Source organism: Natator depressus, chromosome 1, assembly GCF_965152275.1.
Source record: "Natator depressus isolate rNatDep1 chromosome 1, rNatDep2.hap1, whole genome shotgun sequence".
Classification (NCBI taxonomy): domain Eukaryota; kingdom Metazoa; phylum Chordata; order Testudines; family Cheloniidae; genus Natator; species Natator depressus.
In genome coordinates, this window is record NC_134234.1 from 333349343 (window position 1) to 333362432 (window position 13090).

At 42.2% G+C, this 13090-nt stretch overlaps 1 protein-coding gene across 2 annotated transcripts in view; it reads right to left on the minus strand.

The window, feature by feature from the left end:
• Positions 1 to 13090, minus strand: part of CAMK1D (calcium/calmodulin dependent protein kinase ID) — a 370342-nt gene that overhangs the window by 75496 nt on the left and 281756 nt on the right. For both annotated transcript variants that reach the window (XM_074942617.1, XM_074942618.1), the window contains one exon: positions 1217 to 1355. In XM_074942617.1, the coding sequence (XP_074798718.1) occupies positions 1217 to 1355 (139 nt within the window). The remainder of the gene's footprint in view (positions 1 to 1216; positions 1356 to 13090) is intronic.

Genomic DNA, 13090 nt, shown 5'->3' on the forward strand with positions numbered 1-13090 from the left:
GGGGAATTGCTTAATCCTGTGACTCAGCAAGGCCCACCAGAACATGTCTGGGCTAATATTTTCCAGTCACATGGATTGAGGGTATAAAATAAGGACACTGGCATCATGCCTGGGCCTTTCTCCTCCTCCACCTATGCTAGAAGCATCAAGAATGCTGGAAAGACAAAGACTTCAATTGAGGAGACTGGTCCCAGGCTTGAGAAAGAAGCTTGTATATTGAGAATTGTAACATCCAGTGTGGTGAGAAAAGTGCTTGATCTAAATACTACCTAATGTAATAAGGTTTAAGATTTAGACTGTGCGCTTACCTTTTATTTTCTTTGGTAACTATCTCTGACCTTTTATGCCTACCACTTATAATCACTTAAAATCTATCTTTCTGTAGCTAATATGTTTTGTATTTTACCTAAAACAGTGTGTTTTACTTGAAGTGCTTGAGAAATCTCAGCTTAATTTACAAAGGCTTCCGTATGTCCTCTCCTGACAGAGGGGCAGATTGTCTAACAAACTTACACTGGTCAGGCTTCTGACCAGGACAAGATGGTACAGCTTTGGGATGCACAGCTGGAGAGCTGGGGGGAATAGGCGCCTTTCTCTGTGTGATTCATGAGTGGCTTAGGGACCATTCATGCAATCTAGCTGGGTGTGGGGCTCCACATGCTGTTATGCTGAGTGATAACAATGCCTGGAGGAGTTTTTTGCTTGTCACTAGCAAAGAATTGCGAGAGACAGCCCCGGCTAGAGAGTTAAGGGGGCACAGCGGTCCCATAATTCCAGGCTGTAACCCAGGGATTCCGTCACAAAATCCTCATCATAAGTAGTATGTAGTATTTAATGTAGCACTGTAAATTTGCAAGGCACTTTTCAGCAGTAAAAACACATGCGTCTGCCCAGAAGAGCGCACATTCTTAATGTAACGGATGTCATTTTCCCCCAGGATAGATCTGCTGTAATCCCACTCACCACTAATGTTGGTGAAGGTGGCAGGATAAGGCCCTTCATGAGACAAGATAAAGAATCACTACTCTAGATAAAACACAGGACAGCTGTTCAGATAGGTGACGGTATTGATTATACAAAGCCTCACTCAAAGGATGAATCTCTACTCAAATGGGTAGTCCCATGGTAGTCCTGAAGAGTGAGAGTTAGGCTTTGTGGTAATTGGGCCCACACTCATTAATACTATGTGGAGATACAAATAAGTAAGTGGCCTTACCTTGAGATCTCGATGCACAATGCCCATTCTGTGCAGGTAGTAGACAGCATCCAGGACCTGCCGTATCAGAGTGCTTGCATCCTTCTCGGTGTAAAATCCTTTCTCTACTATGCGATCGAAAAGCTCGCCACCAGACACGCTGAAAAACATCATGGAATAGGGAAGTGTGAAGATGTGCTTATAACTCTCTAAAGGTATGTCTACACTGGGGCTGATTGCAGCTTGGGTAGACACACCCAAGCTAGCTTTAATCTAGATAGCTCGGGTCCTGGAGCAGTGAAGCTGCTAGTTACCCAAGATTCTGGGATGACTTGTATAGCTCATATGGAAGCCCATACAGCCCCAGTTCCACTGCTCCAGCACCCAAGCTAGCTAGACTAAAGCTAGGCTCTGTGTCATCAATGTACATATACCCTAAATGATGGCCGATGAGAGTACAGAATCAGATTCAGTTCAAGCAAGTGACTGTCTAGTGTTACGGGGATGCTCAGACAAAGTAGAAGAAGCCTCAAATATTAGGATTTTGGGGGGCTTCCCCTAGCACAGAAGTTTGTCAGTTTGCTTTTAACACTGAATCCACCCTAATGGAACAAAAAGTTTGATTGAAAACAATAAGATAATAATTATAAAACAAAAAACATCGTGACTCCCCTACCATAACAGAATGGCCCACCTAGTCCAGTATACTGTCTCGACAAGGGCTAAAGAAAAAGCACTGGGCCACACTCACTAGGGCTAACTAGCACAGGGTAATTACACTTTCCTAGGCCAGCAAGATCCATGAGTAGATGAGGAAGGACAGGGAGTATTTCTGATACTGCCCAGCTGTAACGCACTTTGTGTGTGTAAGTTAAAGTCTGACATCGCCGTCTAGTGGCTGGCCCAGGAAGATTATAGGGGTCTTACTACTGTCAGCATCTTGACTCACGCTTTAGTGGTAAAGGCTTGTGTTTTTGGAGCTGGAGGGCAGAGTTCTATTCTCCTTCCCCTGTCTGTGTGAGATTTATACAGCAATTGTGTCTGATACCTGCAGCACATTCATTCATTGTACTGCTTTGGGATTCCTACTGGGGAGAAGAGAAAGGCAGCCTCTTCCAGAAGCTTCACCATTTTACCCATTCCTACTTGTTCGTATATCACAACTTAGACACACGTTTATGTTACAAGACTGTTGGGCGAGCCTGGCCTCAGACTGACTCTGGCAACCACATTTATTAACGAGAGAACAAAGATTATGAGATCAGTTCCCCACCAGGTAACCCAGACTGGGAAAGGGTTTCATAAATCAAAGAGAAAAATAAAATGGAACCATCCCAATATTATACTTATACAACATTACACTTCTCTTCTGCTCTGCTAGAAATAACATGTTCCTACACCCATCTTACATAAAGAATGGGCCACATTAAACTTTTAAATGGAACTTTCTGTGAAAAAAAGAGGAAGGTCTTTACTGAGCTATTGAAATCATAAAACTGTCAGCAAGAAACTTTAACTGCCCCACCAGGACAAATAAAAGATTTCTATTTTAGCAGGAAAACAAATTAAAAAAAATAAAATTAATGCGATGTGTTTTCTGCAAGCTGTACCACTTAACATATAATAAATAACAGACTGAAATGTTCTTTAAAAACAAACCTAATAAAGGGAAATAATAGAGTTATTAAATGCTCATGTGGTGGGAGCTTTACATTATACAAACACTAGGTAATTCAGCTGCAGGCACTCCAAGCAATAATATGTTTGAATAAAGATATGAGGTCACTTCCTAAGGAAAGTTAGGAGCTGAAACAGAAGAGAATGCTGCTCCTGGAAATTAACATGTTCAACTTGGAAACTGAAATGAAATCTAGGAGAAAACAGCCATTTAAACTGAATAATCCACCAATTAGTTACTAAGCAACTAAACTGAATGAGCCACTGAAATATTGAACCTAAAATGAAATTATCCAACAGAGGTGAAATTCACCCAGGGCCTGATCCAAAGCCCACTGAAATAAATGGAAAGGCTCCCACTGGCTCCGATAAGCTATGCATCAGGCCCCATGTGAGCCCCTTCTGCGTCACTTAAACTTTTTACTTCCACACAGACCAGGGCTGGAAGCCTGGATCCAGAGTGGTCATGCAGAGGCTCTCTGCACTCCCTATGCACCATAGAGGGGGCTCTGTGCTGGCCACAGAAACAGGCTGATGCAGAAGGTGGCACTATACAGGCAGGTTGGCAGCAAGCCAGGTGAGGGGCTCCTGGATCCATTATGTAGTTCTCGAGGCTATAACATCTAGCCCAGGTGGCAAGGAGGTACCACAGCCTACGGCTGCTGCAGCTGCAGAGGAGGAGATGCGATGCAGCTCCACACCCTGGGTTGTGGCGACTTTTGTCCATTCTCCATCCTGGGCATTTCATTTGCATAAAGTTTGAATGCTCATCCTATAGGAATCCTCCTACATAAAGATTATCTGGTTGCCACAATAGGAGCTATAGAATGAAAAGTGAATAGATACAATGGACAGGCAGGTGCTATTCAATACTGCACAGAATGCTGCCCCAAATCTTTGATTTTAGATCTACATTCAATATAAAATCCATCCAGACTCCATTCTCCTTGCCATGGAAGAGTCTCCTAAATGCTGTGCAAAGAATCTATTTCTCCATCCGCAGAAGGCAGATACAGTTTTATTGAATCTGGCTTTTATTAACTATCTGTCTTTTCATATTTCCCCCAACCCCTCTTGTACCCTGTGGATTCCCTGCACTGAAAAATGTAGTCCATTCCATAGTTAGTGTGATTGAATACAGCATGTTTCCCTCTGAAATCTCTGTGTGCTTTGTTGTGCACTTCACACAGTTCCCTGGTTTTAATTCCAGAGATATACTGCTTTACTAGACACTGATTTACAGCATGTGCTTTTATGTGCAAGGTCTCTCTCCTCCCTTACTCCCAAAGAGAATAACTCCCTACTATTTTTAATCAGAACTACTTGAGATTTCCCATACACACACACTCCACAAGTCCTTTACCTCTTAATCAAAAGCTCTTCTAACTTGAATTTAGTTCAGTTGATCTACTGTACCCAGGCTCAATCTGTTTATAATTTACTTTCAACACACAGGAGATATTTTCAGCCTATTGAATGACGCACTGCAAAACAGAGCTGAAACGCAGACACACAAGATAGACATTCCATGGGTGGTTACCTCTTATTAATTTAGGACATGACTGTGACTTCAAGTACGCCTCATGCAGGGACCAAAGGAGGCATATGGCATCCTTTACTCTCTTGCATGGGTTACCTGTGTTGCAAGTCCAAGGTAATGTGCACTGGCACAAGACACTTTGTATCCTGGTGCAGGGTGTCTACACTATGGGTTTGCAATGGTGCATTGACACTGGCATAACTTTACTGGTGCAACAAGCCCTGGGATAGACAAAGCCTTGTCTCTTCAAGCAAGAAGCTTCATAGCCATGGGTTCTGCCCCCAAGAATGTTCTGCCCCACAGCACCTAATGGTCTAAACCTGGCTCTCTCTAGCTGCGTCATCCCTGTCTTGGAGCGTGAGCAGACTCTTCAGTAGCTGAGACTCAGCCCATTATATTGAGACCAGGACTTTGCACGCTGTTCTGAAGTGAGCAGGGAGCCCTAGGTGTTTATGAAGCATTTATGAAGCCCTCCTGCAGTGTTTGCACTGGTCTTTGTCACTTATGGGATGAGCTGCCGGTGGGTGTGGCACAAATTTCCCACTTTCTGAGGCAGTTACATTCAGCCTCAAGTAGCAAGAGTAGCAGTAGCTGAAGCTGGAGGTGATGGCAGTGTAGGTAGGTCCTTGTCTTAGAGGAGGGGGAAGTAGTTTCCTGGCCAGACGGATATGGAAGGAGACATTTCTCATCACTGTGGCAATCTGTGTGACTGAGAGTAGACTGTCTCTGCCTCGCAGCTGTCACTATCTAATCTGAGGTTTCAGAGTAGCAGCCGTGTTAGTCTGTATCTGCAAAAAGAAAAGGAGGACTTGTGGCACCTGTTAGTCTCTAAGGTGCCACAAAGTACTCCTTTTATCTAATCTGACTGGATGTACTTTACCAAACGTCTGTACAACACGGAGTTGGAGCAGCAGCAATTTTTCTCCCTTCGCTGATTCTGATCTTGTCTCTATGCAAGGAAAACGGCTGGACAGGAACAGCCAAGCGTGATTACTTGGAGGCAGTTCAATCCTGGTAATGACTCAGGTGTTACAGGAATCTGGAGTAATATTAACACAACAAGTGCCTAGGGGTGTACGATGCATATTCAACAAAAAGGGGCTTGTGTCTGGCCCTCTTACAGTTCAGTGCACTCTACATTCTGATGAGTCACTGCTGACCATTTATTTTAAAAGGAGACAAAGAATGGTCTTGAGATTAAGTCACTGGACTAGAACTCAGAAAGCAGGGGTTCAACTGCTAGTTCTGCCCCAGACTTCCTGTGTGACTTTGTACAAGACGTGATCTCTCTCTGTGCCTTGGTTACCCATCTGTAAAATGTCTAATAGTACTTCTCTGTTTCACACAGGGTGATGTGAGCTACTCAGCTATTATAGCAAGGGGATGTGTACCAATATCTGCATAGGCAGGAGGTGGACCTTTGGTTCTCAGGTAGATGTGGTATTGAATTTAATAAAACTAACAATGACACGTGTTTGAGTTAAAATGAAAAATAAAAAAGTTAATACTTTCTACTTCCACAGCACCTTCCATCTGGAATTATCAAACACTGTTTCAACAATCACTGATCACCCAAATGAGGTAGGCCAGAATGCGTATTATCCCCATTTTTCAGCTAAGGAAACTCAGACACTGAGATTAAATGACTTGCCCAAGATCACACAGAGAGTTTGTGACACAGCCAGGAATAGAAGCAGATCCTGACTCCCCATCCAATCACAATACCACCCTTGCTAGGAAAGGTGCCTTGTCCTGATCCATTGTCCCTGCTTCAAGACAGTGTGTAATAGAATCATAGAATATCAGGGGTGGAAGGGACCTCAGGAGGTCATCTAGTCCAACCCCCTGCTCAAAACAGGACCAATCCCCAATTTTTGCCCCAGATCCCTAAATGGCCCCCTCAAGGATTGAACTCACAACCCTGGGTTTAGCAGGCCAGTGCTCAAACCACTGAGCTATCCCCCCCCCCCCCCGCCAGCCCCCCACATACTGTCTGGCTGAGTGTTTGAACAAAGAGCTATTTTCTGGAAGTGGTGTGCTTACATGTGTGAGTTGTAAGCTGAACTTTGCTTTTGACACTTAACATTTGTTCCAAAACGTCTATACTAAATAAACCAGACTACTAGGTGACCTTGGGTAAGTCATTTTACTGCATAGTGCCTCAGTTTCCTGATCTGTAAAATGGGGATAATGATATTGGCCTCCTTTGTAAAGCACTTTGAGATCTACTGATGAAACGCACTATACAAGAGCTGGATATTACTGCTATTCTATTATTAGTATCCTGTGTCTATTGCAACTCATTTTCCCCACAACTGGGAAATAACCCATTGCAGCCTTCCTAGCCAGGTGGAAGACAACATTACTAATTCTCCGAGCACAAATGGTAGGTGCCTCAGAAAAACAAGTAAAAGACATGGATCATAAGCTTTTCATTCCATGGAGCAATAGTGGGCAGGACAAAACAAGTGAGAATTCAAAATATACTGGGAGAAGGGAAAGGAAGGACAAGGGTGACAGCAGTAAGGTCATGTAGTTATGTGGTAAGAGGGAAATCCACAACTTAGCCAGCCAGCATAGCGCTAAGACATTTGTATTGATCTCCTGTGCCGGGGTCAATGTCACCCGAAGACACGTACACATCTTGATTGTGTCCTTGCAAATCTCTCATTTTTGTTTCCTTTTTTCTCCTCAGATTAAATAAGAATAAATTGCATTGTTGAAATAGTAAAAAAATGGGTGAAAATATATATAATAGAGCTATATGCACCTGGAGCTAGCACGCATCATTTGAAATAATGAGAAATGCAGAAAAGAAATAATGAGAGAAGAGACTATTAAAGTAGGGTCTAACTAAAGATATATCAGCATGGTCAAATTAAAAGCAAAACAATAAGATAAAATGCATTTGACAGTGGAAGACTGTTATTGGAAAGCAGACAGATTAAAACTGTATATTTTCTGAGTTTGTGAAAAGGGATAGGTAGAAGGAATGACAGGCAATTTGAGTTACAATAATATGCAGTTCCATAAGAATGTACTGACACAGATTGCCATTGCACAGACTGCAATAATATGCAGTTCCATAAGAATGTACTGACACAGATTGCCATTGCTTCGGTTTATTGTGCATAATAAAGGCTCGAGTAACTGGATGTTCATGATCTGATGGTAAATTGGGCTTGATTCTCCTCTCTGCCAATGTAAATAAAGAGTAAGTCCACTGAAGTCCATACAGACAGACAGGTATAAAACTGGTATGAGATCCGAATTAGAGCCTCTGGTTTTATAGGGGGGAGCGTGTCAAACAGAAGATATTATAAATAGAGCTGTTAGACACTTGGTTCGTTAAGGAGGTGGAAGGTTCCCTTTAACAATTTTGTTGCTTCAGTTCATGTGTTTCAAATGAAGCCAAGTGAAATTTAGCTGACATCACTTTTTTTTTTTTCTGGTTTCAGATAAAAAAACCTGCATGGTTTCAACCAGAAACCACAACTTGACCAGTTTGTTCAAAACTTGACTCACGTTCACCAAAAACAGAGACAGGCCAAACCAGAACCTCGGATCCAAAACACCAGCTCTGGATTTGGCTCCAAGATCACAGTTTGAATATATACACTAGTGGGCAGGATACAAACCCCCACTGTGAACTTTCAGAAAGTTTGCTTTTCAATCCACCAAGTTCAGGACTGTTCCAGTTGTGCCTGTCACTGAGATGAAGTTTGGATCTAGATCTAGTATCTGTCTTTGTGGTTTGCAACAAAATCCTTAACTCCCCTGGTTTTGGGTTCTGATATGAAAATTTCATGAAGCTCTCATGAGAAAGAATCAGAAACCACAGAGCTATCTCTTAAAATGAAAAATTACAAACATAGTCACCATCTATGGTTTTCCATTTTTTAACTTCTTGGTCCTCCTCACCTGGGATTTACATTTAAGACCAAACTCTCAAGTTACTATGAAACACACACTTATAGATTCTAAGAATCAATGATGAGTAGTAACTTATTATATGAGAAGATCCACTGATTTCAATGGAAATACTTGTCGCGTCGGCACTACTCAATAGGAGTGTGTGTGTCAGAATCTGGCCTCTGACCAAGTTTAGGGTCAGACACTGAGTCCAGTTTCATCCATTACGTTGATGGTGTAATTGATAAATGAAAGCGTTTGATAAATGAATCTGTAACCTCAGATTCATTGCTTCTTCAAGAACACTACAGAGAGTTCCATTACTTCAGCAGAAAGCCAGCCACGTTCTGTTTTCATTCCCACTTTCCTTCAGCAGTACTTTACTTTTTAAAAACTCTAATTTACTTTTATTACCAGATAAAGATGAGTCCAAATAAAACCCCATCTCCAAACATCTCATTCAACTTCATAGCTGCCTCCTATCCCCTCTTATCAAAACCCAGGATCCAAACACTCCTGTGTGCTGGGTGGTGAACGTTGCACCTGGGACCTGAAATCTGCACCTGAGCTTTGCAGCTTGGACCCACCTCTATTCCATCTTCAAAACAGGACCAACTTATGACACTGCATAGCTCTATCTCCAAGTTCTCTTAAGGCTAACCACCAGTCCACCACCAAAATGGGATAGATCTGCTGTAGCTGCATTGCAGAGGGCACGTCACTAGTTACAATGTTAATCTTTATAAAATAATGTATATATTGGAATTTGGAACTAATAGACGTTAGTTATATTTAAATGATAATTTATTCGTTGATTCTTTTCCCTTGTTGGCAATACCCATTTTTAAGGTATAAATCCTCCCCTTAATACAGCCATTCAACTTCCTATTGCTATTGACTGTCAATACACAGGCTCCTGTGCCATTTGGCAAAACATGTATATGTTTAATGCTGACAATTTCACTGTTTGTTTGTTTTTTACAAAAGTCTTATTGATGACATCATCAATAGTGGTATAAACAGAAACCAGTAAAGCTATTCAGTATCAGGAGGACAATCCCTCATGAAGAACTGCTACTGGGAAGTTTGCCTGATGTCATGACTACATCTTCAAGTCACAGTGCAATAGAGGGATGTATCTTTAACAAAACACAATGTTTTAATTTGGCATCACATCAAAACTGCGATGGTGCTTCACTGGGACTTAACATTCACCCATCAGGGATGAGGGATGCCAGGTCACCCAGTTGAAACGGGGATGATCCTAGAAATATGGAATAGGTATGAACCCTAAGTATAGGCCAATATTAAGGTCAGCAAAAATTGAGGCTTTTACTAATCATCAGTCAATAGTTTAACTGCTTAGAATTTAATTGTCAACACTTAACTGCTTTGGAATTTCCTAGTAACAATTTATTGGGGTAAATGTATTATGGAGGCAACTCAATATCTTTGCTTCCAGTCTTTTACATCGGCATCTTTGCCGTGGCAGCAATCTCTTAATCTGCTGATGTTCCGCTAAAATCATTGTAGAATACAATGGTAAATGTGGTACAAAGTGAAGCACTGGAATTGCATTTTGCTCAACCAACTTAGAACGTTAGACTACAAGTCATAAGCAACCCGCCCTTTGTAAGGAACATTGCCATTCTGAATTCTCCAGTGCAGACTTGCTGGCAGGGATGAGCTGACATCACTGGGAATCCCAGCACAAAGGCAGTATAGTCATAATAAAAAGCCTAAAGGATCTAGTACCGATGAAAGAACTCAGCGATGAAAACAGCACCTAGTGTAAGCTCTCTAAAACATAAATTTATGACTGCATATGAGGGCTTGTGTTATTTTTCGTGATAATGTTAAACACTTTGCCCCATCCTATTCTTACTGAAGTCAATGACAAAACACACATTGATTTCAGTGGAAGCAGGATCAGGCCCACACTTTCTAAATTTGATTAACTTACTGCAGGGTTCTTATAAGCCAACAAAAGCACTTAACTCAGCCTATCAGGTACAGAGCTGGGACAACCAGGTGAGATAAGAATGGTCTGAGAGAGTTAAAGGGGCACTACCGGGAAGTTCAGGCTCCAAATATTACTTTTATCAAACGGAAGGGTTTACAGGAACTATTATTAATACAAATGTTTTCATTTAAAAAATAATAATGAAAACCTGGTTTTCTTGTTTGCATTTAAATTTCCTTTGCATTGTGCAAGTTCATGACAAACTAAAGGAAATATGACTAGCACAAAGGAAAGACATACTAGCTGCTCTCGTCTCATTGTTCCAACTTAGTGAAACGCAAAAAGACAATGAACAAACAGCCAAAATAGTGTAATTTATAGATTTCAGGTCCATAAAGAACCATTATAATGATCTAGCCTGAGCTCCTGTAAATATAATTAGGCAATTAAAATTCTCTTAGTGCCAGTAATCTAAGGTGTTAATAATAAGGTAAGGATGTTTGTTACTATAAAAATATTATAAATCCTACAGAGCCCTGCATCATTCAGCTTGCACCTTAGAAAATTGCACCAGATGCCTCATTCACTGCACATCATAAAATATTCAAACTGAATGAGGCAAGAATTTTCCTTGCTATTGTAGCTTTAAATCAGGACTTTTAAATATGGCCCTTTCACAAATATGTGCTCGTAGGCCATCAGAGGAAGAGTACAAGACTAACTGTAGTCTGTTTTTAAAAAATACAGATAGAAGTATACGTATTATAGGCGGCACAGGTAGTGATGCCTCTGGTTAAGGTTGCCTGACACTTTCCATTAAAAGATGCTGTTTTCAGGTGCTTATAACTTTGACAAATTTTAATGGTTTGGGATGAAATTTGCCAAGCTGGCTGTCTGCCTCAGGTTTTTTGTTGTTTTTTTAATTTCAGCAGAAATTTTTCAGCCATTTCTCAGAATGAGGTTAGGTGAAAAAAGGTTGTTTTGCCTATGTTAAAAAATTATACAACTGTTTCTTTGAGAATCTCTACTTCCCTCATGCTCTGGAGCTAGGAGCTGAAATGTGGCTAGGGGTTTTGCCACCCTCATGAAAATCTGCCCAAGGTTGTTCAAACTATAAGCCTCTGAAAATCTCAGTTTGTACGTGCTCAGTAGAGGCTTCTTAAGAGGGTTGCAGCTAAATTCTCTGAAGTTTCTATTTGCACTAAGCATGCTCTAATCCCTCATCCTGACTGCACATGTGCTATCCCCAAATAGGGTAACAAGATAGCAAGTGTGAAAAACCGGGACACTTTTTTTTTTTGGAGGGGGACAGGGACTATAGTTGCGAATATAAGACAAAGCCCCTAGTATCAGGACATCCAGTCACCCTATCCCCAAAGAGCAACTAAGTCCGCTCCATCCCAGAGGCTGAGTAGAACTTTTCCTGCAATTCCACAGGGACACTGTCTCTCCTGTGCTCTCGATGCACCTCCTGCTGGCACCCAGGCAGTGAGAAGAAAGAAGCAGCTCCTGACTGGAGGTGAGGAACTGGGCCTGAGGGAATGGTCAGGGGAGAGACTGGGACAAGGAGGTAGGAAGGGGATAAGGACAGGGACTCGTACATGCAGCCAAGATTGGGGGAATTAGCCTGGGCCAGGAAGAGAAGCCAAGCAGGTAACTTGGGCTAGGATAAGGAGCTAGGGGACTGTGGATCTGGGAAACAGAGCCAGTGAGGACTGTGGGGGAGGGATAGGATGTGGAGTTGGGGAGGACTGATGGGGACTGGGACATGGAGCTGGGGTGGGAGACTGGGACAAGGAACTGAGGATGCAAGACTTGGTCTGGGATGTGGATCCAGGGAAGACTGGGACACAGGGATCAAAGCAAGGTGCTTAGTAGGGGCTGGGTGATATAGAATGGGCACCAGGACTGGAACAAGGAGCTGAGGGGAAGTTGGGGGAGGCGGTGGCAGGAAGAAGACTGAGTAAAGCACATGCTGCACAGGCTGGGACAGAAGTGTCTGTAACCTCTGAAGTACACTTCCTAGACTAGAACCCGGGATTCCTGAGTCTCAGCATCCCTCTGCTGTAAGCAAATAGCTGCGAAAGCCACTGGTAAAATGTGTGCCTTATCTGCCTTATCTGCCTCTAGTGCAGGCCCTCACAGAGGATGACAACCTACTACTGCTGTGAGTTATTCTGTTAGCTCACGTGGCAGAGGTTTGTGCTGACAATGAACTGCAATTCCACATGTGGAATATTCTGTTTTTTCAGTTTGCTTTTTTAAAAACCTAGAAAATTAAATAAGTAATAATAAATGTTAAAAGAATGTTGAGGTTGCAAAGTAAAATAATAAAAAATTAGGAAATTGCCTGTGGAATCTTAATTTGAACCTGGCACATATGCCTTATGATACTGTGTGACTGTCTACACAATCACACATTATTTTTTCCATAGAACCCCTCCACAGCTGTAGCTCTTGGTGGGGTCTACACTAGGCTTTGTCCAAAATTTCATAGAATCATAGAATATCAGGGTTGGAAGGGACCCCAGAAGGTCATCTAGTCCAACCCCCTGCTCGAAGCAGGACCAATTCCCAGTTAAATCATCCCAGCCAGGGCTTTGTCAAGCCTGACCTTAAAAACCTCTAAGGAAGGAGATTCTACCACCTCCCTAGGTAACGCATTCCAGTGTTTCACCACCCTCTTAGTGAAAAAGTTTTTCCTAATATCCAATCTAAACCTCTGGATCTAACACCACTTCAGCTCTAACAGTGGTAGCAATGGCGGGAGCAGTAATAGCTGCAGGTGAGAGCCTGTGTTTTA